The following is a 24,446-nucleotide window of genomic DNA, read 5'->3' on the forward strand; positions in this document are numbered from 1 at the left end:
ATCTTCAACTAGATTGGGTTGCTCAGAGCCCCATCCAACCTGACCTTGAATGTTTCCAGGGATGGGGAATTCACCACCTCTCTGGGCAACCTGCTTCAGTGTTTCACCACTCTCATAGTAAAAAATTTCATCCTTATATCTAGGCTGAATCTACCCTCTTCTAGTTTAAAACCATTACCCTTTTTCCTATTGCTATGGACCCTACTAAAAAGTCTGTCCCCATCTTTCTTATAAGCCCCCTTTAAGTATTGATTGGCTGTAACACTGTGCTGATACGCAATGTTATTCAACAGCAAGGTGAGATTCTGCACCATGTCAGGAGGTCAGCTGCTGATAGTCCTTGATAAAAAGAGAAGCTGTGAACCAGAGCATGCAGAAGCTTCTTTTCTTCTGCTTACTGCAGAGGTTTTTCTTCCCCCATTATAAATAAATTATCTTTAAGATAGAAAGTGATTCCACATAACCAGGAAAAAGATCCCTTGGATGGCAGTCGAGGCGACTCGGTTGCCCTGCGTGAGGTGTTTAAAACTTAGTTGCCTAAGTCTGAAGGAGTGGTTGTAATCTATGAGAGAAATAGGCTCAGGTGCTGCTTTGTTGTGCTAAAATGTGCACATTAGATAATCCTGACAAGCATGCCTGTGGTATCTGTTTCTATTGAGAAACAAATGTCACATGAGAAGCTCAATCTTAGAGGTCTAGATTTTATATGTGTAAAATTAGATGACAGAAATCTTATCCCTAGAAGTTCAGGAGTTGGTAGGGATTACTCTGGAGTCTGGAGTCCACAATATTTGACTGAGAGGCCAAAGTTTTGCTATCAAGAACTGACTGTAGTCCTTGAGCTCATGCTTGGAAACATGTTGACTCATTCCTGCAAGTCCAAGAGTATAATAACTGACTTTTGTTGTAAAAGAAGCTTTTTGTTTTGAGAGAAGGGTCTCAGTTTCTCTATGGACCTGTTTCTTCTCTTGCATTGAAATAAAAGGTTGTGACATGAGATGGAGGCTTTCCCACCCACTAACAAGACTATAGAGAGGTATTGTTGTCAGGCAACTACCTCAAAGCTTACACAAAGAAATGTTAAATTCACTTTTAAAATTTTCAGCAAACTTTTAATGTTCACCCAAAACACATCTGCTATGGTGACATTTCTGAACAGGCCAAGTTATTCTGATAAGCTTTTCACATAGCCTCAAGTATAAATATTTTGATACAAAAAATAAAAATATAAAACCCCTCCAAACCCAACCCCTTGTGCTCACATCCAATGGTGTGCCATCATGCCATGAATAAACATGGCCTCTTCCCTCCACGCCCAGTCAGACTACAGCTGTAGGAGACAGGCAGTGTTAGGTGCTTCCAGTCCACATTGCTTTTTTGTCTTGCCAGTGCTGGGAATCCAGGAGCAGAAGAAAAGTCTGAAACGTGTTGAGATGAACTCACTGGCTTTGAAGGTGCTTAGAGGTGTGGGATACAGAAGGAGCTAGCGAGCCTCTGGTTGGCACAGTAATGAAGGCACCGCTTCTGTCGGCAGCAGCTCCAGCAGCAGTTCCCTGTGTTTTAGGTGCTAATGATGTTTTGGAGCTTCAGTTGAAGACGTGGAGACCAGACAGCTGAGGAGCAGGGGCACATCTCCTGGGGTTGGTGTTAACGGTACTGCTGTGCATTACACAGAGCCGCGGCCGCTGGCTCATTGCACATTATCAGGACTTACCCAGAACAGGTCTAGCTCAGGTGCTAGTTCATTGAGACATTGTGAGGCCATTTGCTGGCTAGGAAAGCTGAGCTTTTTTTCTTTCTCTATTGTACAGCAGCTATGGATAAACCCAACTAGCAGCAGCATCCTATCCTATCTCATCTGCAACACACACTCAGAGATCATTACTATATTTCACCTACTTACTGACAAATGCGTCATGCGTCAGTAATAAGCTGATCAGCGGCTTTGACATTTTACACTCAGCATCTGAGTTGATTTTAAGTCACTTTGACTTTTAAATTAAATTATCTCATGCATAGAAACAAAAGACGCAGAAGAACACAGCAAGGATTCACAGAACTCGTAATCAAGTACTTATTAACACACATATATATATTAAGCTTTAAATCAAAAACAGATCTTTCCAGTTTTTTTAATATATGCACTCTATACGATGCAACAAACATTAGCATGGTCTAGCGCTCAGTCACACACAGTGCTCTGGCTGTTATACATTGTCTGCTCTACTGTTATACTTCTTCCCTTTTAAACAAATGCAGGTAGACTAGACTCTTTAAAAAAATACAAGCTGGCCATAGCACTGTGGCTGAGCTGCCCTCTGTTACAAGTAAAGGAGTTCTAGTTTTGTTACATTAGGAAGGAGGGAAATAATATTGTTTGGGGATCTTAGATGATCTTGTTCTCCAGGGCTTCAATCCTTTTTGCCACGGCTTCCAGTGAGCAAGAGTTAAGGGGAAAAAATGGCAGTGCACATTAGTGATTTATTGCTGAAGTCCTCCCCTGGCTTGCAGAACAGATAACGAATGGAGCTCCCTTGCTGGGAGCAGGTAGCAGAGGAATGCTGTCACCATCTACTCTGGCATTTCCAGAACTGTTCAGGTTGATGAACTTTTACTGAAGGTAGAAAATGTTCATGCATACACACATACTCACATGCGCCTATACATTTACTATGAAAGGAAGGGTAAAAAGTGTGAGAACGATTGGAGTGTGTTTTGAGTGGCTGACAGAATTCCTGACCTTGAGCAGTATGGGTTGCGTGAAGAGGGGAGCAGAGTGCTTTTCTTAGAGTTGTGTGTTGCAATTTTCTGCTCTTTTCACTAATTGCTTTTCATGATGTGCCTGGGAGCGGCAACCCACTGGGTGAGAACTACTGATTTACTCTGACCTTTTGCATAACACAAGTGGTGGATTTCCCTCAATTTGAGTTAAAGAGTAGAAAATATACTGCACAACTGACATAGAAAAGCACAGAAATGTGTGAATAAATTAGAGCATTGTTTTTAAAATTATATTCTCTCCTTATTCTCAGTAACGAAGAATCTCCCTAGTCCTGTGTGAGCCACCCCAGGGTTTCACTAATTCCTCTCCCCATGAGGTTTGAATCTTATTCACAACATTTTTCTTTTTCTTTTTTCTCTTTCAACCACTTATTCATGGTCTTTGTGCAATATGACAGGACCCAGCATGGCAGAATGCAGTCCCACAAACTCAGTTCAGATGGGATCCAACTCACCTCACTGGAGATGTTTGCAGCGAGCAGTTACAAACTGGGAAAATTTGGACCTACCCATCTGACTATTGGACCTATCCATCTGAATTTATCCAGGCCACCAACTATACAGTCAGAGGTGGTTTGCTGTAGAAGACCCTCTTTCCCTCCAGTGCTGTGGAGGAATTTAGGCAGCCAGCTCGGATGCTTGCATAGTAGGCATTTACCATCATAAAAAGAATCCCATCCATGGAGCTTTAATGACTGAGTGAATCAGCTGCATGTGTGCACCAGTGGTTTTGTCTGCTCACAGTCCAGGTTAGCCACTGCTGCCCTCAGCCCTCACATTCTGGCCTGCTTCACAGGACCTGCAGCTTGCAGAGGTAGCAGCATGACCCCATGCATGACCCATGCTTCCACACATGTCACATTGGCATCATTTAAGCATCTTTCTAAAAACTGACCTAGGTCTTGGTCCCTACAGCTCATTGCTGTCTTGCAATGGTTTGACATAGTCTGCTTTGGCTCTATTGGTTTTGGTCTACTTATCCTGTGTCAGACCAGTAGGTATACACTCTGGTGCAGGGACTCCTCTTGTTATACACATTCATAATCCAAGTGTCTTGTTTCCCAGCTTCCTGAACACCTACACAACCTCCTTCCCCCATGAGTACACTTTCCCCACTGGTCCCTCCAGAAAGCACAACCCAACCCACTGAGTTCTGAACAACGACAGCTTCCGAAGGATATATTTCTCCTGCAATGAATTTATGAGGTCTTCTACTTTTGTCTGGAACTTCACAATAGATTTACATTCACATGGATCTTCCTCTGTGGATCAGAATATCAAGAAGATAAGTGGCACAAAAAAAAGGATTAAATCAAAATCACTGAGACAAGTGAAATAAAGCAATGCTCATTTTCTTTAGCAGGAACAGGAAGGAAATCGAAATATCATTCCTTCTAATTATCTGATTGATCACTTCTGGCTTTAAAGAGAATCTCACATTTTCTTGTTATACAGGCCAGGCTCTGCGCACAAAAACTCTTTCCTGGATTTCCAGTTTCCTGAAAACCCACTGAGCTCTACTACTGATGCTTAAAGTTTGCCCCAAAAATTTGAATCTGACCAAATACAGTGCTCAAAACAACCTCTGTCTTCCCAATAACATCACCATAGTGGGCCATACTCTTATTTTGTGAAATAAAAATTGGAGGCACTGTTAACCATCTGAGAGTCAAGACTTCTTTGAGCTTTGCTTCAGTACTCCATTTCTAGAGCAGGCAGAGCAATGTGCATTAATCAGTTTGCTTATCTATGTCAATAATTTACATATGTTCTTTAAGAAAAATTGACTTAAACTGGAGTAGGAGCAAAAAAGGGTACTGAGATGACTGGGAAAAGAAAGGAGATGTTTACAAGACCACACTGAGTCAGCTCAACTGCCTAGGAAATGGAAGCAGTAAATAAGGACTTTATAAGGGAAAGGACATCACTGGCACAAAACCACTACAGGATTAAACCAGTCATGAGTAAACTAAAACTGGATATTAAGAGATGATTTCTAGCCATCTGTTGATAAATACAAGCTGGCACTGGAAATCAAACAAATACAAATATTTCCTTTCCTTTAATTTTTTTTTTTTTAACTCAAATGTTAAGATATTTACCAAAATTGATTTTTTTGCAAACAAATACTTTTTCTGAAATGTATTTTTACTTTTTTTTGAATGCTGAATGTATTTGCTTTCTCAAAAGATGTTTAAATACAATATGTTGGGGGTTTTCATATAGCTCCCATCATCTTGTTCTTGGATCGACTCCTACATTTTAAAGTAGCCACGGCAAAGAGTCTCTATCTTGCAAGCCTGGCTACCAGGCTCTGCAGACACAGGACCCTGGAGGGTGTTGTCCCTCTCAGACTTCCCCAGGAGGAAAGGAAGGTCCCATCTTTAGGAATCTGGAGAACAGGGCACTTGCCCAGCATGACCCAGGATGTCTGTAAGGATGCAAGGAACTGAATCTGATTTTCCTGAGGCAAGGCCTCTAACTTTCTGAGTACTTTTTCTCTCTGATATACACTCGGGGGAAAGATAGATGAGTCACCTACTGCTAACCCGCTAATATTTACATGGATATCTCTTGGTTTTGGCACAAATAACAATGTTAGAAATTGCAAAGAAAGGGAAAAAAGGAGATTAACATTTGGCAATGTGTATTATTTCATCCAGTTGATGCTGCAGAGCATCTCTGCATGCCATGAGAGCAGTGGATGTCTCTCCATCGTGTGGGGCCATGGGGCCCTCAAGAGCAGGTCTACACACTCATGGGAAGTAGAACTGAGCTTGGCAGAGCTCTCTTAGGAACTAAATGAACCCCATCAGAGCTGTGTGCAATGTATCTTGCTGGGAACTGGAAGGAAACATTTGCCTAGCAGAATAAAGGAGCCGGAGCACCTGGACTCGACAGGAGAGTGCCAGGTTCCTGATGAACGTGGCAGTGTAGCTCTCAGAAGTGCTGCAAGGTATTCAATGTCTTAAATGAAGCCCGAGCATCTGGGATTCACTATCATCTGCCTGATCAAGCAGATGCATTGCAAAGGGCCAATATTTCATAGGAGGCATATGATTCCTTCAAAACAAAAATCTAAAATAACTGTGGTAGCCCTTTTTTTAACCATTTTTAGACTCAAGTTATTTACAAGTCAACATCCTTTAAATTTTATGTTATTCTTTACCTCCTCCTGTCATGCCTGTCTCTCACTCAGTCCTCTCTCAGCCTTTGCTTCACTAGGCTATCCAAACGTGAGCTTAGCATTCATGTTGCCCCAATTTAGACACCTACTAATCATGTAGAAGATACTAGATGCTTATTTCAGCTTGAAATGTGTCACCCCTGTGATGCCTGTTTGACTGTAGAAGCAGCCAGTGGTTAGTGAGCTTCAACTCAGATACCCAATTTTGTGATGATCTTCAAATTAAGCCAAATAAACCAACACTTATCTTCTCTTTTAAGAGCATCTCTTCTTTCCTCATGTCATTTTTGGCTATTCTCAAGACCTGGTACAGCCTGAACTCATAATTTCTGAAAAGGAAGGTGGAGAAGGGGAGAAAGGTAGAGAAAAAGGGAAGGAGAAGGCAGTTTGTGAGAAGGGGAGATGGCTGAGGTGTAGGCATGGCTGTGGTTCAGGTAACCACCCAAAATATTGATGTCTTATGATCCTTCCACGTACTCTGCCAACTCAATACATTGAGAACAGAGAGCTTTTTGTAACATCCAGCTGAAGGGGCATTTTTGTCCTGCTTCCAGCCTTCAAATGCTATGACTAAATCCCCCCTCTCCCCAATCCCCCGCTCTCACCAATGCAGATTTTCATTTGTAGCTTCTTCCCAATCTTGCTGATGGTCCTGAAGTCAGCCGTGTAGAAGTAGTGCTCAGCTACTGGTTCTGACGCAATTTCCCTCAGCTCATCCTCAACTGCGTTGCCAACTCCCACAGCAAACATCCTAAAGCCTGTGAGCAATGGGAGCCTGTCAGTCAGACAGCCACGGAGCATCTTGTTGCTATGGTACCAACCCCTGTCAGTTTGTACATCCTTGCTCACCTTCTGGACCCCTAGTCTCCACACAGCTTTGCAGATGTTCACTGGGAAATTAACCCCCTTACCCTTTACTGTTACAGACTTCTTTCAGCCAGGTCAACCAAGGTTCCAAAATATTTTTGCAGGCAAAGTCTTACTAGAGTTATTCAGACATTGACCACTATCACCACAAGAACAATGTTCTGGAGATACAAGAAAGGACAGATGATTGTAACACCCTGACAGGATCATGAACCCAACTAATATGGAAGCGATAATACAGAAAAAGGAAACAGTGGAAGTTTTCAAAATAGCCTGCAGCCACCATTAATCAGCCTATGTAGTGGCAAAGTCCCCTGTGCAATGGAGACCTGTGGTTCAGCAAAACTGTAGCTGACTCTCTTTCTAAAATTGCAACTCATATAGTCTGTCAAGAGCAACCCATACTGTGAGTTAAGAACATGTCCAGGTACTATGCTTCACTGCCAAGCGATTGATTGGCCACCTCTGGCTTAAACCTGTTTCTATTGAACTGAACCACAGTTTTCCTATTGACTTGAATGATGATACTAGTTAACCCCTGTTTCGAAATATTTGTCTCTACTTGTCCATGTCTAGACACTGCTAATTCTTTGCCCTCCTTCCCTTTTTGCCTTGTCTTTCTACCTCTGGATGTATCCAATGTTTGTTTTTTTTCGAAGTTCAACTCAAGGAACATGTTTGGAGTCTAGTTATAAGCATCTTATTACTTATCCCACTGAAATAACTTATGAACAGATGCTGGAGATTTCTGTGTAGGGAACAAGAGAGGAGGAAGTAACAAGGCATGAAGTTTTACCATCACAGAGGAATAAATTCTATAGATACAGTTTATAAGGACCTTTTGTTTTATAAGAGCTGAACATCCACATAACATATCAACTTGCTTTGTAAACATCAGCTTTTCATGAGCTCGTACCTGACCTTTATTATTATGTGCTACCCCTTAGTCCCATCTAGTGGTCGAGACAGAAGTTAAAAGGAAGTAAAGGATTTAGCAATTCATGAGTGTATTCACATGGGCTGCATCCATTTAACACAGAGATGGCAGGAGGCTGGGAACTTGTTCAGCAGGTCAGCAAAGGGGCAGAGCTCTAGATATTTATACTTCATGCAGTTTAGACATATAAATGCATCAATTTGTAGCCACTGTGCACTTTTAATATTCCAGCAGAAGCTGAAGAAAGTTTCTTATTAGCCTGTCTGGGATTTGGACAAGGAGTCCACAGTTACTCCCTTAATCTGTGTTTCTGTTTTATTCATTGTTTTATTTCTTCTTTTTCTTCTCCAAGCCTTAAGGCTGATACAGCCAAGCCACACTTGGCCCTACAACTCCCGTTATTCTCCAAGGGGCTCTCTGATGGTTGTCTTTGCCTCACCATGAGTGCCACTGATGCTGACCTGACTTTAATTACCAACATCAGACAAATCCTCAGCCTTTCCCTGTGGTTTCCTTCACATTTGTGTGAAGCATGCTAAACCAGAGTGCATCCCATACCAAATGTGTGAAACTCCAGCCTGCCCATCAGAGAGATCGCCAGCAGACTTAGATCAAAGACACAGAGGGGCTGTGGGAACAAAAACCAGCTGCTGGCAAACCAAGATTTGTCTGAACCCCAGCCAGAGCTGCTCCAAGTTCTTTATGAGCGTGCAAGGACAGTCAGGCAACATCTCGACATAGTAACCTGTTTCTATCCTAAGTAAGAAACATCTCCAGGGAAAGAGTCATACCTAAGTTGATACTCGATGCAGTACCTGCTCCAAGGGAGAAACAAGCCACTGAGAATTTAGGAGACCTACCTAAGTCTTTGGCTTTCTTAGCAGCATCAGTGATATAATCTTGCGACCGTCCATCAGTGAAGACTATGCCCACCTTGGGGACACCAGGCCTAGCTCCATTGATGATGGAAAAGGAACTGTCAATGAGGTACTTCAGAGCCTGGCCCGTCATCGTTCCTTTCTCCATGTAGGCCATTTTCTTGACTGCTGCTTTGATGTCCTTCTTGTTCTTGAACTGTCCCAGTGGAAACTCCTGTCTGACAGAACTGGAGTACTGAACCAGACCAACCTGGGCCTGCTTGTCTGACACCTCCAGAGAGTCCACAATTTGGTTGATGAATTTCTTCACCAGCTCAAAGTTCTCAGGCCGCACACTCTTGGAGCCATCGATCAGGAAAACAAGATCCAGAGCAGATCCTGACCCACCACTGCAAGCTGAAACAAAATGTGAGAAGAGGGCAAAAGAAGACAGCAAGTAAGACCCCAATTAATTATGTAGGAAAATATAATGCTGGTGTCATTTTGTTGCTAATGAAATAGGTTTAATCAATCAAAACTCAACAACAGTTCACACTAATGTTTTCAAAATAATTCTCGGTTATAAGCGCATGGTTTCCTTTTCTGCCTTTTCTGAACAGAACACGTCTACTGTGTCTCAGTCCTATCCCCAACATACCACTGCAGATCACAGCTCGTCTCAGTGCAAATGAAAATCATTACATACCGCTGCAGGTCTTCCCATCGCTGTTCAGCGTGAAACCCTCTTTACAAGCACACTTGTATGCTCCTGGGGTGCTGATACAGATCTGCTCACAGTCATGGTCTCCAGTGGCACACAGGTCTGACACCACTGTAAGCAAAGGTGCAGATTAAAATCAAAGACCACACCAAGGCTTTTCAACCCAGGCCTTACTCAGCCCATGCACAAAGCATGCTATTTTTCCCATATGCTCAGTGATAACTAAATCCACTCTGCAGCAAGACAAAGCAGCAGAAGTCATTACTCCTGGGTAGCGACTGAGATGATACAAGAGGCAAGGAGAAATTTTCACAAGTCTACTGACTCCAAGGCACAGCCAGGACTAGAAATAGTCTGCATACTGAGGGCAAAACCCATCTGTCTGTTGAGCATGTCACAATATACTTCACTGTCCAAAGCTACTGGATGAGATTTAGTTTCCAACCTACCATCTGGGCTGGCCAATACCCATTTTTTACAGCTATGTAGTACAATTATGATTAGTGAGTTCAACCCCATGTACAGTTGTCTTTCCTGGACGGGATTCATGTGCAAACATACTTGGAATTCACTTCAGAGCTAACCTCACACGTACAGCTTTCAGATTTGCTCTCTACAAACATTTCTGCCTGCTGATCTTAACCTGGATCTGCTCCTGAGATGCTGAGCAAACAGAAGCTGAATTGCAGCAGTCTGAGCCCGCAGCTTTCAGTGACTGACAACACTGTCACAGCTACAGCAATGATGATGGAAAACAAACTGGAAAGTAAACAGATCTGGTTGAAGCAAATTCATTTACAAATACCAGGGAAATCTGTGCAGAAAACTGAGCATTGGGTTCTACCAAAACGATGGGAGGTGGCGCAAAGTCTTTCAAAGTTAAGGGGCTTCTATTCATTATTTCAAGTTGTTTGTGTTCCGCTCTGCATGTATTTTGTCTTTGTGGCCTTCCCAATTCATGCATTTGCATATTGTGCCAGCACCGGTAGATCTTTCCAGCATATATGTAGCTCCTATCATTAGGAATATAACTAACCATGCAGATGGCTGTAACATTGGGCTCTCAGGTTGGGTTCTCTGAAGCCTACAGAGATCTTATTAGTCTAACTGGTGGCTGGATTGCCAAAGGTCTCCCTTTTTCCCATGTGTTTGTTGAGCATTATGGGAAACAGCTTGGACAGTGCTGCACAGTTCTTCCTGCTGTCAGTACCCACAAACCGTGCTTCGCAATAGCAGGTGGTGTTTGGGTACATCTCCAAGGACGGTTTTGTGCAGCTGCTTGCATAGCACGATAACAGCCCACTTGGCAGTTAATATGGTGCTCTTCTCTGTTAGCTATAATAATCCTTAGCACAGCGCTTCCCTTGGATGCATCTCTGAGGGTTTTTATCATGGGGAGAACTTTGTCATCTGCATGTTACGAATTTGAAAAGCAAGGCACGGAAAGGATTTCTTTCTCTTTATCTTTTTGAGTGACACCAGTGCCAGAACTTCAAAATACATTGTCAGGCCTCTCCGTCTCTGGCTGACTCCTGACTCCAGGGCAGCCAACACAAACTCCCACAAATATTCATGGCCTGGATTCCTCCTTCTCAAATTTTGTCTCCGTTCTCCCTTTAGTATAAAGTATTTGTTCCCCTCTTCCATGAGCTTCTGGTGCAATGAAACCTGATTATAATACATGACTCACTTTATATTCAAAATTTTCCTCCTTCCTACAGAGGAGGCAATTTTCCTTGACAAAAAGCTGCTCACCCCCATCATTTTCAGCCTGAAAGTTGAATCATGAAATTTTACACCTCTTGAAGAAATTGGTCTCGGAGAGTTTTACAGGTCCGTCTGTGTATATGTGTTTGCAATGCCTCGCCATAGGCAGCGTGGTGTATCGCACCTTTTAAAAAGTGTTGCCACACGTCTGTGCTTCAACGGGATGGGCATGCGAAACCCCCAGGCCTCTCTTGCTGACACATAAAATGGATATTTATAGACCACCTCCTACAGTCTTGTGGGTACATTTGAAAGTAATAAAGCTTTCTCACTCCATTCACCGGTTTATGTAGGAGTGAATATGTCTTTGTAGGATAGTCAGGCTCTTTTTATATGCTGTGCAGAAAGGCATTAGGTACTGCACCAGCCAGGAGAGTTTCTTGCCTCACAAGGCTTGCAAAAACAATAGCATAGTCAGGCAAAGGCAGTTCAGCCTCTAGCAGGGAAGTGAAACCATCCCTTGCTTAACTGGAAATTCAGAAGACAATACTGATGGGGGAAATTACAAGCCAGATTCTCAGAACTGCCCAGATAGGCTTAAAACTAAGGACAATGATCTTAGCTATATAAAGATCATGTTTTCCAGGTTCTTTTTCAACGCCTCAAGGAGTACGTGGGTCATGTTTATAAATTTTTCTGTGCCAATGAAGTCTGGAGACTTCTTTAACTAAAACCTGAAATTCTTGAAAGGCAACTTCAAAGAGCATCTGTCTTCCATACTGCTTCGTGCTCCTGCAGACCCAGGTCCTTGGAACAAGGAAGCAGATGGATGAAGGATGATACAACTTCCATGTGAAAAGCTTGCTGGCAGCCACTTGCAGCTCTTGGCTAGGAATCCAGGGGTTGCAGCAAGGACTTACCACAGAAAGCTTCTTGAAACTTGTGGGTCAGCTTCTCTATAACACTGTAGCTCTCCACATAGTCCACATGATCATCCAAGGGCTCACTAGCAATTTGCCTCAGCGTGTGCATATCCACCCGGCCAACTCCGATGGCAAAGATCTCGATGCCAGCTGCTCTGGCCCTTGCTGACACATCCTGCACTCCATCCTGGGGACGTCCATCGGTCACAACGATCGCCACCTACGCAGAGGAGGGCGGAGGCAAGGTGTATGCTTGAACGGGCATTAATATCACTATTGCTTGTGGAACAGGCTGCATTAGTAAAGAAGGTTTCACATTTCTAAAATTAAAGAAAAGGGAAATGCCAGCCCCTCCTCCCCCTCTTCCTGAGATCACACATGCCGTTCTTTTATGTGGGGTTTGTTTCTTTCTGAGCTGGAAAGGTTAAACTGCCAGGGACCTGACTGATTTAATTAAGGGACAACTGGTGCATCTCGCCCCTAAGGAAACCAAAGTAAAGGTTACGTTCTTCATACGCAAACTAATGCTCAAGCCAAACTATCTTCATGAACCCCCAGCTGACACTAAGGACAACTCTAACTCAGTATGGGACTTTAAAGAATCTCAGGAAATGTCATGGAAACATCATGAGATGAAAACTTTTCCCCATTTTATAGATGGAGAAGCTGAAGCAAAGAGAAGGGAAGAGATCTGCCTAAGCTCATGCTGTGTCAGTGCCTGCCATGATTTCTGATTTCCTGTTCCACAATAAATAGCAGAGATGAAATCCTACCCCTACTAACATCAGTATTAAAATGACAGCAGGTTTAAGTGGGAACTGGATTTCACCTTGGATTAGATGGAGCCCTGAACCAGTGGAAAGCCTTCAAGGGTGCTGCTCCTGTTGCTAGTTTGTCCATTTTCCTCTTCATTTTCCTTCTGGTAAGTGACATATTGTCACAAAACCTTAATTTTTGTTCTTTGCCAATTCATCTGCTCCTGCCACTTTTCCTTACAACTATTTTATTGTGACACCGCTGTCAACTCCAAAGCAACTGATTGGGATGTAATGCAGTATGGAGAAATATAATCAGCAGGAGCAGGTGAGCTGCTAAGCAGAAAAAACCTCAACATCGCAGGCAAATACCCTCAGAAATACAGAAAGTAAAGAAACATCAAATGAAAAAGGCAGAAACAAGTCTGTCTGGCAGCAACAGTGAGTTTGAACGAGCTGTCATCTGGTCATTAAGGCAGTATTTGCTATTCTTCTCTATGCCATATATGCTCTCCATCTTTCTGAAGATAAAAATCAGACCCACCAGCTGCTCAGTTAGGACAGTGTGATGGCTGTTTTACATCCTTGGGTGGATCTCGGGTAAGGTCAGGAGTGGGTTCCCTGCCCCATGCATCTAAGGGGTGCCGGCCATGTGGCTGAAGTGGCTCCTTCCCCCTCTGCCCACCCTTCAGCTGAGGGATGGCTGAATGCTGCAGTCATCTGCCCCAGAGTAATACTGCAATACTAAAGTAATCTGCTGCCCTGTTCAGAGCTTTCCTTCTATGCCAAATATGGGAGAACCAGGAAAAATGTAGAGCTTTTCAATCTGGTACAGGTCTGTAAGTTCAAGTGTTTATCTGCACTTCTGAAGGGCTACAAAATTAAAAGTTCCTAGTAGCATCACAATTCTGTATCTGGCTGCTTCCAAGGGGGGGGGGGGAATTCAAGTATTTCTCTTCTGCTTGTGGCCAAATTAAGGAAAAGTGTCACCTGTGCCAGATGTCAGTGTGTGTTGTAAAGGAGGATGCAGATGACAATCAAAGATCGACCAAAAGGAGCACTCGGGTGGTTTCTGGACCAGCAGCCAAGGCAAGGAGCAGAGCCAGCCGTGCAATCGTGCTTTCTGCCAGGAGAGAGAGCCCTCGGCTCAGCCGCTCTGCAGCCGGCTCTGCTTTCTGCATACACCCAGCAGCTCTGAGGTGGGGGCTACCAATTAGAGCTTATCAAAAGCCAACCTGTCAGGAAACAAGATGTATTATCAAGTAGCTTCTGCGAGCAACACCACCCTATGAACAGGTTTCTGCCAGTAGCTGAGTATCTTTCTTGCAGTGTTTGTCACAGGATGGAGGTGTTGCACGTCCTCCTGGCATTTCTCTGTCTAAATAAAGGGTTTCTCCAAGTTTAATCAGTTCCTTTTGTTCTTCACGTCAGGGTGGCATCTTCACATAGGCCTGAGCCCCAGATAAGACCCGGGAGGTGTCTGGTAGCAGCATCCACAGCTGGATCTGATGGGAAAGATCTTCATAATAGATCTGTGTGAAAATCTACTATAGAGCCCTCAAAATTCATGTTGCTTCTGACCTGCTGTTGGAGAGAACAAAACTTGGAGGTACAAAGAGTCCGGATCAGGCATCCGGAATTAATCAGTGAATCCATGGCTAAAATGAATGCAACAGTGAGACAGACCAAGCACCAACCAGCCAGGGAGCCTGTCTGTGACTGTGACCAGGACTAGCTGCTTACAGAAAGAGTGTAAGAAATAGAATAAGTATAAAGTGATCTTGTTATCATATGTAGTTGTCTTGATAATCAGGAAAGTCTGATTTTTCTCCTAGGATTCCCCCTCCACACATTTGCCCTCCCTGCCAGCCTGAGGCAGTGAGTTCCAGCGTGAAAAAAAAACAGCATCCTTTCTGTTTTTAAACCTACCTCCAAATTATTTGCAGTCACAGGATCTCTGTAATTCTCTGTGTTATGACCTTGACTCATTTAAAAAGCTGAGAGTCCTGATATGTGCCTTGTTTGGTAAAGAGCAAGAGACAAGTTGGAAGAAAGGAGCAACTGCTACAGCCTGGAGAGGCTGACACTGCTCTGCAGTGGAGGACTTGTGCTGGACTCAGCAGGTACCCATGTGAGAAGAATTAAGAAGGGGTGAATGCTTTTGCTGTCTCAAAGAGCTGAACGGGATCTCCAGTTTTACCCTAAGGAAACTCAGAAACTTTTGCTTTTCAAGGTCAAAACTTGTACTCGTTTTAACTACCACCTTTGATTTTCCTGTGAATTACTAACTTTCTGGATCCTCCTTGTGCTACTTCTGTCATATAGAAATCCCCCATGTTCTCATGACACAATTTATTCTTGGTTAACTAAGACACCAGGGTATTCACAGGCATCCCTAGGTATTCATATTTCAGAGTTGCCATGTGTAGGCAATCCAGCAGCTAATGAGGTAGCTATGTCTCATTATGCGGTGTATAACATGAATGTTGTAACAGCACTGAAAGGGGAATTGGGCAGAAAGTTGAATAAGCTCTTGATTTTCTCAGCAATTTGACAATCTATTTGTTGTTCCTCCTAAAGAAAGATAAAAGTAATTGGGCACCCCTGGAGTTTTTGATAAAGGTATAAACAGACTTTACTCTGAGCTCCTACAGCAACAAATAGTGCTTTTCCCTGTCCTGGGGTGACATTTGCTGCACAGAGCACAGCAAGATCAAATGATCTTGTGATGCTTTGACCAGTGTCCCACATAGTTGACAATCATAGCACGGATTTTCACAAAGTCTTGCTGGACTTCTGTTGTGTGAAGAAGCAAGGACCGTGTCCAATGTTTCTGGAAGCTTCAGCTCCCTAAATTACTGCGTGACCTATTCATTCTCCCAGGCAGATGATGGGGCCACACTGAGCAGCATGAGGGTCACAGAAGGGAAAAGTTTGCTGGACTTCAAGACATTGTGGAAAAAAGCAAAAAATAACCAGGGAACCAAGGAATGCAAATGGTTTTAGAGTGTCCCACCTTGGAGGTATTCAAAAGCCATCTGGACATGGTCCTGGGCAATCAGCTTTAGGTAGCCCTGCTTGAGCAGGGGGTGTTGGTCAATATGACCTCCAGAGGTGCCTTCCAACCTCAACCTTTCTGTGATTCTGTCTCTTCGACCAGATCCAAAGTGGAAGGAAAGAGGGAAAAGCCTGTAGTGATTTTTTCTTTTTCTTCTTTTTTAATGCCTAAGGTAAATCATGAAAAAGACCATTACTATTCTACTGCTTTTTTAGATGTTCAGGAAATAAGGTTTCAGGGAAACAAAGAAGCTTTAGAGTTCTTTGTACCACTGTCCACAGAAACATTGACGCTTTAGCCATGCTACTGCAGTAAACCACTAAAAAAATTTGATTATTTTTTGAGTGTTCAGATATTTAAACTAAAGGCTTGTTTGGTGTATTAGCAGGACATAGCAGTTCTTATGTATTGAGATGATAGGAAACCACAAGGATTGCATGAGCATGTTGAGTGCATTGTCTGGCGGCCCAGCTGCAGAGTAGGCAAGAGCAGGAAAACAGTGCACGAGGAAAGGCCTTACTTAAATGGTGTGGAAGAGATTAGTTAGATAAAGATCCAGGCATTTTCATAGACAGCTCAGTGAAAATGTCTCTTCCATCTATAGTAATGCTCAATGCTGCATGTAAGGTGTCAGGCTGTATTAAGGAAAAAAAAGAAGACTAATACTGAAAGTATTATAATAGTATTGTATAAATCAGGACTGCGTCCCAGTCCTGACCTAAACATGGTCATCTTGTCTTAAAATAGACATTTAGGAATTAGATAAAGACAGGAGAAAATAAAGAAATATGGTGAGATGTCTGAGGGTCCTGAATGGATTGGGTAGTGGTCCTAGAGGAAAGTGGATCTAAAAAGATCCCACTATTTGTTCCATTTGAAAGGTAAACAACAAGAAAACCAGTGAAATCAATGGGACCTGCCTTCACTCAACAAGTCTGGAAATCAGACCCCGACTTTAGGATCCTTCATTCATAACCCAGGTACCATTCTCGGTGCAATGACTGGCCATAGGTTTCCTGATTTCCCCCATCGACTGGGTGAAGATGTCTGCCCAGCTCAGAGATCAGAGGACTCTGTGGGTGTTGCTGGAGCTGTGTCAGGGTCGTACGCAGTGTGGGATCATAGAGGGCACTGGAATTACTCTTCCAGCAATGAGCTCCTCATGTGGAAGATACATGGAACAGTCTTAACTCCCTTAGCTGTTCCTCTGCCCCCCTCCTTTGCTCACAGGACAAGTGTTGAAAAAAGAAGAACCGTTTCAGCCACCTCGGTGCCCCTGGCTGTTTTTCCCTACAAGTAGATCTTCTGATGAGGGTAGAAGAGATGGAGCCTGGAGAAGAGTTCCACTCCAGTGACAGCCTTTAGTTGTCAGGTCCCAAAGGCCACTTAAGCAACTGCCTGCAATTTCTGCTGCTGTGCAGCCCAACAACTCCCAGTTTTTGGAAAGAAACCTTTGTGCACTGACTGGCACGCTTCAAGCACCATTATCCATCTATAAAGGTGTTCAACAGCTTTGAATGAAAGTCTGATGACATGAGACATGAAAATGAATGCTATAATCATTCCCCTAGTGAGAGCTGACCATCTCCAAGGAAAGGAGCAGCATCCACCCCCTCCTTGATTGCTATTACATTTACTGTTATGTAGTGGGCAGCTACTGCTGACACTGTAGGAGGCAAGACAAGCACATCTGAGCTCCTCTCCTGCTTGGACCTTCTGGCACTTCTGGACATTGGAACAACAATTAATTGAGTGAGATGAGAAATAAGGGGTTTTTTTGCAAGGGCATATTGGAAGTAGTGAGAAGCAAATGTCTTTTTTGCCTATCAGTACTCAAGAACTGAAATGTTTCTGTGGTGTGGCATTCAAACTTGGGATTTTTTTGTGTTTTCTTTGTTGTTAAACAATTTTTGCTCTTCAATCAGAGTAAAAATGTCTGAAAAGCAGAAATAGATATTGTCATCCCGATAATTTTTTGTTTGTTTGTTTCAGTTCTGCTGTCTGGTTTTGTGCTGAACAATACCCAACAAAAACAAACATTTCCCGTTACTTTGTTTCTTCTGGACAGAAATGCACTATTTTATATGTGGCTATGGATGATCCTGCTTAGAGGAGACCTGCAGCTCCCACTCTGCTCATGTTTTTCCACCATAGGGTGCTCTGGCCAGGCTGAGATGGCAGGAGGACTCTGCTGGAGACCTGTCACCTTCCCACCAGCTCCCCTGGAGCAGTTTCACTGGAGGAAACATCTCTTTTCCATGCAATATCTGAAACACCTCTTCAGTGAAGTCATCCGTGGAGAAACAGGGCTGCCCTGAGCACTCTGAGAAATTAACCTTTTCCAAAGCCTTTTGAGAGGGGTGGGAGTGGGTAGCATGGATCGCTGCTGCCTCTCCTGCAACCCTGCAGGAGACTTACTGCTGCTGGGAAAGTGAGGAAAAGCAAAATGCACCTTGGCAGCAACAGGCAGTTGCTTGAACCTCTAGAAAATAGCAGATTTGAGCTAAAGGCTGAATCCACACTTAATCTTTTTGAAGTAGTTCAGTCAAATGAATAAGAACAATTAGTCCTGCACCTAAAGGATTTTAAAGCTCTTTACTAAAAAATAATGATAATAACAATATAATATTAATAATGCCTTGCAATTTTGCAATGATTTCTTTCAGTGAACCTCAAAGAATTTGACAAACAAACCAACGTTACTCCTTTTAAATAAAAAACACTGCAATTAGGTCTTGGAGTTCCCCTGTGAGAGCTGGGCTATTGTATTTTGCAGCAGGTGACTCCTAAGCTTGAGTAATGATATGATCATGATGGCTCATCAGATAAGCCTCTCTCTCTGGAGCTGACTGCGAATGAAACTTAGTGAAAGTTTCTTGGAGTGTAATTTTTCTCTTATTTTCACTCCTGGTTTTCTTCCTATTGTGTCAAACTAGATTTAGGCTAAGGATACATAAAATTTTCCCTGCTGTGAATCCCAGAATAAAAGACCATATGAGGATGAATTCATTCATATTTGCAAGTTGCTTATAGTTCAACATAGTGAGGGGACACACAAGGCATTTATAATTAGATCATCTTTGTACATGACAGCCTCATTTTTAGGGATATCTTGTGAAGTCCAGAGCAGCAGAGCCTTCAGGTTGCTGATTTTTGGAGTTAGCAGATCTTTACCAGCGCCTATTTTTCACCTTTAAGTATTATGTTTGACTTGCCATCTCTGGGCATCTTTTCCATGTTCTGCTCTGCCTTCCCTAGAGCATTACTAGCAGTGAGAGTAATGGAAAGTGACTGATGTTCCAAAAATTTTGTAATCAGGAGAAATATCCCAGGCTTCCTTGCTCCAACAGCTGGGTTTTTGTCCACCTGGTGGAAAGCTCTAGCTGCTTGCTAACGCCTTTGCTTATTTTTCTGGCCTGGTGTCATAGCAGAGAGCCAGCGGAGCTGGCACGGAACACAAGGGCCTAGGAAGTACGTTCATGGTGTTTAGCCAAAACACATATTGTCAGGAATATACATTCTCCATGTGCTCAGAGGAGAGTTTTCCTGATGATGGTCACTGGGCTGAGGTTTGGTTACACTCATGGTCAAATCCAACGGGATGAACAAGGTATCTGGGGAATAATTTTTTAAAGACTGAGGTTCCTGGACAGGGAACATGGGTCAGGAGCAGCAATGCCCATTGCAACCACATGTAGAATTAAGCTGCTCTTACACCATAGCCTTAAATGTTAAATGGTCAATAAAGCCTGTGTACCTGAAGAGCATACCCAGAATGAAGAACATAGCCATTTGCCAGCCTCTGAAAAACTGGAAGAGCAGTGGAGGACACTGAAACAGCACTTTGCATTATATCTGCAACTGAAAGGGGCCATTTCAAAGGAAACTTTTAGAAGGTTGCCTCGCTTTTTACTATGGTGGATTCTGAACCATTTTTATCACAGTATTTTGGGAAGATGAGAATTGTTCATGCCCAGCAAACTTGGCTGAAATCATCATCTCATGGTGGTATGTCATCTTAGGCACATTGGAAGCGGGGAGCCGCGTCCCAAAGGACAGACCCTCCAGAGACATGCAGAGAGGAGAACTGGTGAAGCTGGATTAAAGTTACCCCGACAGCTTCTGGCCAGCTCTGCCCAAATGAAAGTTAAGCTTTGTTTTCAAGAAGAGTTGGGAGGCTTCCACCTCTCAAAGATTTGCCACCTTTGACAATTAACTCCCACTTGTCCCCACACACTCAAACCACAGAGAAAATCACCTTTTCTTCTTTTCTGATTTTTCCAACCACTCCGTGATGAGTCACAAGAAAGAAGGAGCATCCAAGAAGCAGATAATTTGCTTACCTTATTAAAATTGGGAGACCTCACTCTGGCCCCTTCTGAGTCACTAAAAGCCCGGCTAATGGCAAACTGGATAGCCAGACCAGTCATAGTCCCAGTGGAGAGCGGCTCTATCCTTCGGACTGCTTGCAGGAGCCCGGCTTTGGTTTGGTAGGTCTTGAGGGAGAACTCGTTCTTGACAGCACTGGCATAATTGATCACACCCACCCGGGTGGAGTTGGGGCCCACATCCAGCCCCTCGATCACCCGGGACATGAAGACTTTGACTTTCTCAAATTCGTGTGGGCGCACGCTTCGAGAGCTGTCGATGACGAACACCAAGTCGGTGGGTTTGGTTCTACACAGGGTGCCTGGAAAGGATAAGGAGGGAGGAGAAAAATAAAAGAAAAAGAAGAGAAAAGTATACTAGGAGGGAGCGGATGGTCTTCTTAGGGCAGCAGCTGAGGGTAGAGGACCTGCAAGCTTCAGTTCTTTCTCTGCCTGTCTCACAGAGGCCCAGTGAGATCACTTTAACCTAATATTTATAAATGTTCTTTTTCCTTTCATAGGAAAACATCTGTAAGAAAAGCACAGTTACCGGTTGACAACATGTACTTCTGCAGATACCAGGGCTGCACTTGTGGGAGCAGGTTACCCACTTGTCACCCCAGGCTATTGCTAATGTCTACATGAAACTTAATTCACTTACGGCAGTGCGGAGGGAGGAATAAAGCTATGAAGTGGAGCCTGTGCATCCACTTCTGCATCAAACAGAGTCTCAAAAGGAGTTACCACATTTTGGACATGGATAAGCAGTCCACATGTATATTAATTAATGAAATAATATCTTTGTCATGCATGACCAGAAGCGGGCATGAAACTCAGCGGTTCAGATTCAGTTGTGAATCAAGATACCCAGATTAACTAACCAGCGTAACATGAACCAGTGTCGTGTTTTTCAGCTAGTGGCACTAATAATGAAATACGGTAACACAGCAAAGACCAGCGCTGTTTTATTTCTGCAAGCTGGTGAGAGAGAATACAATAGAGAGGTATAGAACCATGTAATTGATAGTTAATCTCTACAACCCCATAGTAAGACATGAATATCCACTGTAAAATATAAATGATATAAACAGGAAGCATTAGCAATGCAAAAAGCTGAGTGATTTTTTTTTTAAATTTCTCATTTGCATGCTGTTTTCCATCCTAATTTTCAACTGTGGCAAAACATAAAAAGGACTGATATTTTTTATGATTTTCCAAATGAATTGTCCCATTTTCCCCACCAGATCTATAGCATTCTGCTCTTTTAATTTTTTTTCTATCATTTAGCCTGTCTCTGTAGGGGTATCAAGTGCTCTGTTAATATTTGATTTCCACGGAGAGGGACGATATAGGTTATATCATAAAGGAGACTTCTGCGGACAGATTTTTAAATGTGAGCTTTTGGGCCAACAAATCTGTTCCAAATTATGACATAAATATTATAGCTAGTCCTCAGTGTGAAATTTAATGGAGCTTTCAGTCTTTCAGACAGATGAAAATAAATACCCTGTGATATATCTGTAAAGAATATAATCAGGTTAGTTTCCTGAGAGACACTATGCTGAATCTGCTTCTGGCTCCCAGAAAGGTCTCTCTCTAAAAGATGCTGTGTGTAGAAGGGAAGCAGGCAGTGGTTGCTTTGTCAGATGTTCTAGCTTCCACTAAAATGCAATATAACCTTTTCCCATATGGGCCACTTTCACTTTGCCACCATAATTTATTGCAGTGGAAGGAAAAACTCAGTTGGCTGTCCATCTATAGTACTGCAAATCCCTTTACCAGGGGTTGGTTATGCCCATTTTACAGGTGAGAAATGAAGGTACAGAGAAAGGCTCAAAGACTTGCAATCAGTTCCTCCAGAAATAAAGCACAGATTCCCCTTTGCCACTGTAGCTAATGAATCACCTCTGGTTTTAGTGACAAACCAAGGAAGAAAAGTTATTTTTTTTCCCTAGGAACAGTTGGATCCAATAGAAGTTTCAAAGACTGTATTTTTATTTTTGCATGGAAGCTCTGTGATTTTGCCCTAAATAACATTTTCAACCTCTTTTTGTGAGAGTGAAGTATATTTCAGGGAAATGAAGAGAAAAGAAGAGATATCAAATGGGAGCTTTGGGATTTCAGCCTGTCTGGTCACAGCCACTGTGCACTCATCAGGGTCTGCAGGACAGGCCTCAGTTATCTCCAGGAGGTGACAGTCAGGCACACTTGCTCTGACTGACATCTTGACTCAGCATAGTTTATTTTAAAGCTGAATTAAACCAGAAGTAAAATCCTCCTCTTTTTTTCAAAATGTCCACACTTGAAGTTATTCAGCAATAGCTGAACTTCATGCACTGATGTAGCAGAAAATATCTCTTAGGGCATCTTTGCCATATTCATTAAAAGAACAGGAAACCTGCCTATTAACTCAGAATTAAAAGGTGTTTATTTTAGAAATAGCGATTGCTCACAGTAGGGCTGAGTTGAATGACTGGTCTGTTTAGCTTCCCGACTTTGGTAGCGCTTAGCAGTTCTGCAGCAAAGATAACTCTCCCTTTCCAAATTACTAAGGAGAAACTGGTCAGCATACCAGAAAACTCCCCTTCATAAGCAACAGCTAACACTGCAGTCACTGTCACGCCTATTTTACAATTGTCAATCTGCCCAGGTATATGCATTATGGATCATCATAAGATCATTCAAACATTTTTAAAACCCAGCAGTAATTTTTGCCTTGCCCACCTGTCCTGCGGTGAGTTCCCCAGATTGGCTGGAGCCCCTGGCAGAGGAGAGATGCTTCCTCGCTACCAGACCCTCCAGCCCTTGCCTTTGTGTTTGGTACTTGCTGACACTAATTGCAGATTAGGAGTTAGAGACCGTGCAACCTAAAGAGCAGGCAGCTCATCTCCCATCTGGCTGCTCTACACCCTGCTTGGGAAGACAAACAGAGCGGGATTTTGCTCTAGACTAGATGAATTAAAACCCAGGAAAGGCCCATCGTCAGCAACCTGACGCAGACCTTCCTGCTCGGTGAGGTTAACCAGAGATTGGGGTGTTTGGCCAACTCCTCCTCAAGCTCCCAGCAAAACCAGTCTTCTGCAGAGCTGTGGAGAGGAGAAGCAGTTTTGGAAGGCAGATTCCTTCTCCTGCCTGGGCCTCCTCCAGCCAAAAGCAGCAAGCCCCAAGGCTGCTGCTACGCGGGGGACTAGGGCTGAGCTGATGCCACCTTTTCTGTGCCTCTGCACAGACCTCCCACTATTTCTCTAAAGCAATTTAACAGACAGAAGCAAACACATCTCCAGGTTTTGCTGCCTTGGGAAAATATTTGAGAACGCTCCTTTGCTTCCCTGACTGATGTCCTTCATCTCCTTCCCTGTCCCAAAGCAGGCTGGTGGCAAGGAGGTAGAGGACCGACACCATGCATCCCACCGCTGAGCTCCCCACTTACCTCTCGGTTGCGGAGGTGCCCCGCAAACTCCATAGCTCTGGAGGAGAAGCAGCAAAGAGAGCAGCAAGGCAGAGAAAATCCTGTCCATGGCTGCGGAGGAGCCGGAGGCTGGATGCAGAGTGGCAAGCAAGAGCCTTGGCCCGGAGGTATTAACCTGCCCTTCCTCGGGGAGGCACGGGGCCAGCCCCTGACACGTGTGAAGTGTCGGGGGGGGGGGGCACTGAGGGGAGAGGGACAAGCAAGAAGGACTAGGACAAAATATTGCTCGAAGGTGGGGAGGGGGAGGATGTCCAGCCCTGCCGGCCCCCATCCCCTCCACAATGGCTTCATTGCTCAGCAAAGGGGATGGGAAGCTATAAAGAGACCCGCAACGGCGTGGTATGTGGGGAATCTGGGACCGTAACAGTGGGACCAGTGAAACCAGCCCTGGGGAACTGGGGTTAACCTGTCAATCATCAGCTCCCGTCTGCAAATCCTGGGCTTTGCCACTGTAAGCAAATGGTCTGCAGTGTGTCAGGCTTGTGTCCTTCCTCTGGCAAAGCCCAGGGAGGGGGCGGTGGTGGGAGGGGGGCACAGGAATAGCGTCACACAAATCATCTCTCAGTCCCCGCATTTGCCAAGTGCAGGGCTGGAAACCAGCCTGTGGGATCAGGGGGCTTCGCTTCCTTGGCTTAATTTGCGGGCGAATGCTCAGTTGCAGGAGGAGGGGAGAGGAAGAGGAGAGCAAGGCTTGGGGAGGCACGGGCGAAAGCGTAGGATGCAGAACAAATTTCTTCCTGTGGGAAACAGTTACTTCTCTATGAGGCTGTGCCCCCCGTGCAGGAGAGCAGGGAGGGAAAGAAAGAACTCAGTAGCC

General features: G+C 43.8%; 1 protein-coding gene across 1 annotated transcript; it reads right to left on the bottom strand.

The window, feature by feature from the left end:
* Nucleotides 1-3,560: 3,560 nt before the first annotated feature.
* Nucleotides 3,561-23,862, bottom strand: MATN1 (matrilin 1). The gene is made up of 7 exons (XM_052811249.1): nt 23,591-23,862; nt 20,137-20,483; nt 11,978-12,200; nt 9,336-9,461; nt 8,633-9,046; nt 6,574-6,726; nt 3,561-4,043 (listed from the first exon to the last, which is right to left on the bottom strand). Exons 1-7 carry the CDS (start codon nt 23,676-23,678, stop codon nt 3,859-3,861), a joined length of 1,536 nt encoding a protein of 511 aa, XP_052667209.1. The 5' UTR covers nt 23,679-23,862; the 3' UTR covers nt 3,561-3,858.
* Between the last annotated feature and the right edge of the window lie 584 nt (nt 23,863-24,446).

This window comes from Harpia harpyja, chromosome 16, assembly GCF_026419915.1.
Source record: "Harpia harpyja isolate bHarHar1 chromosome 16, bHarHar1 primary haplotype, whole genome shotgun sequence".
Lineage (NCBI taxonomy): Eukaryota > Metazoa > Chordata > Aves > Accipitriformes > Accipitridae > Harpia > Harpia harpyja.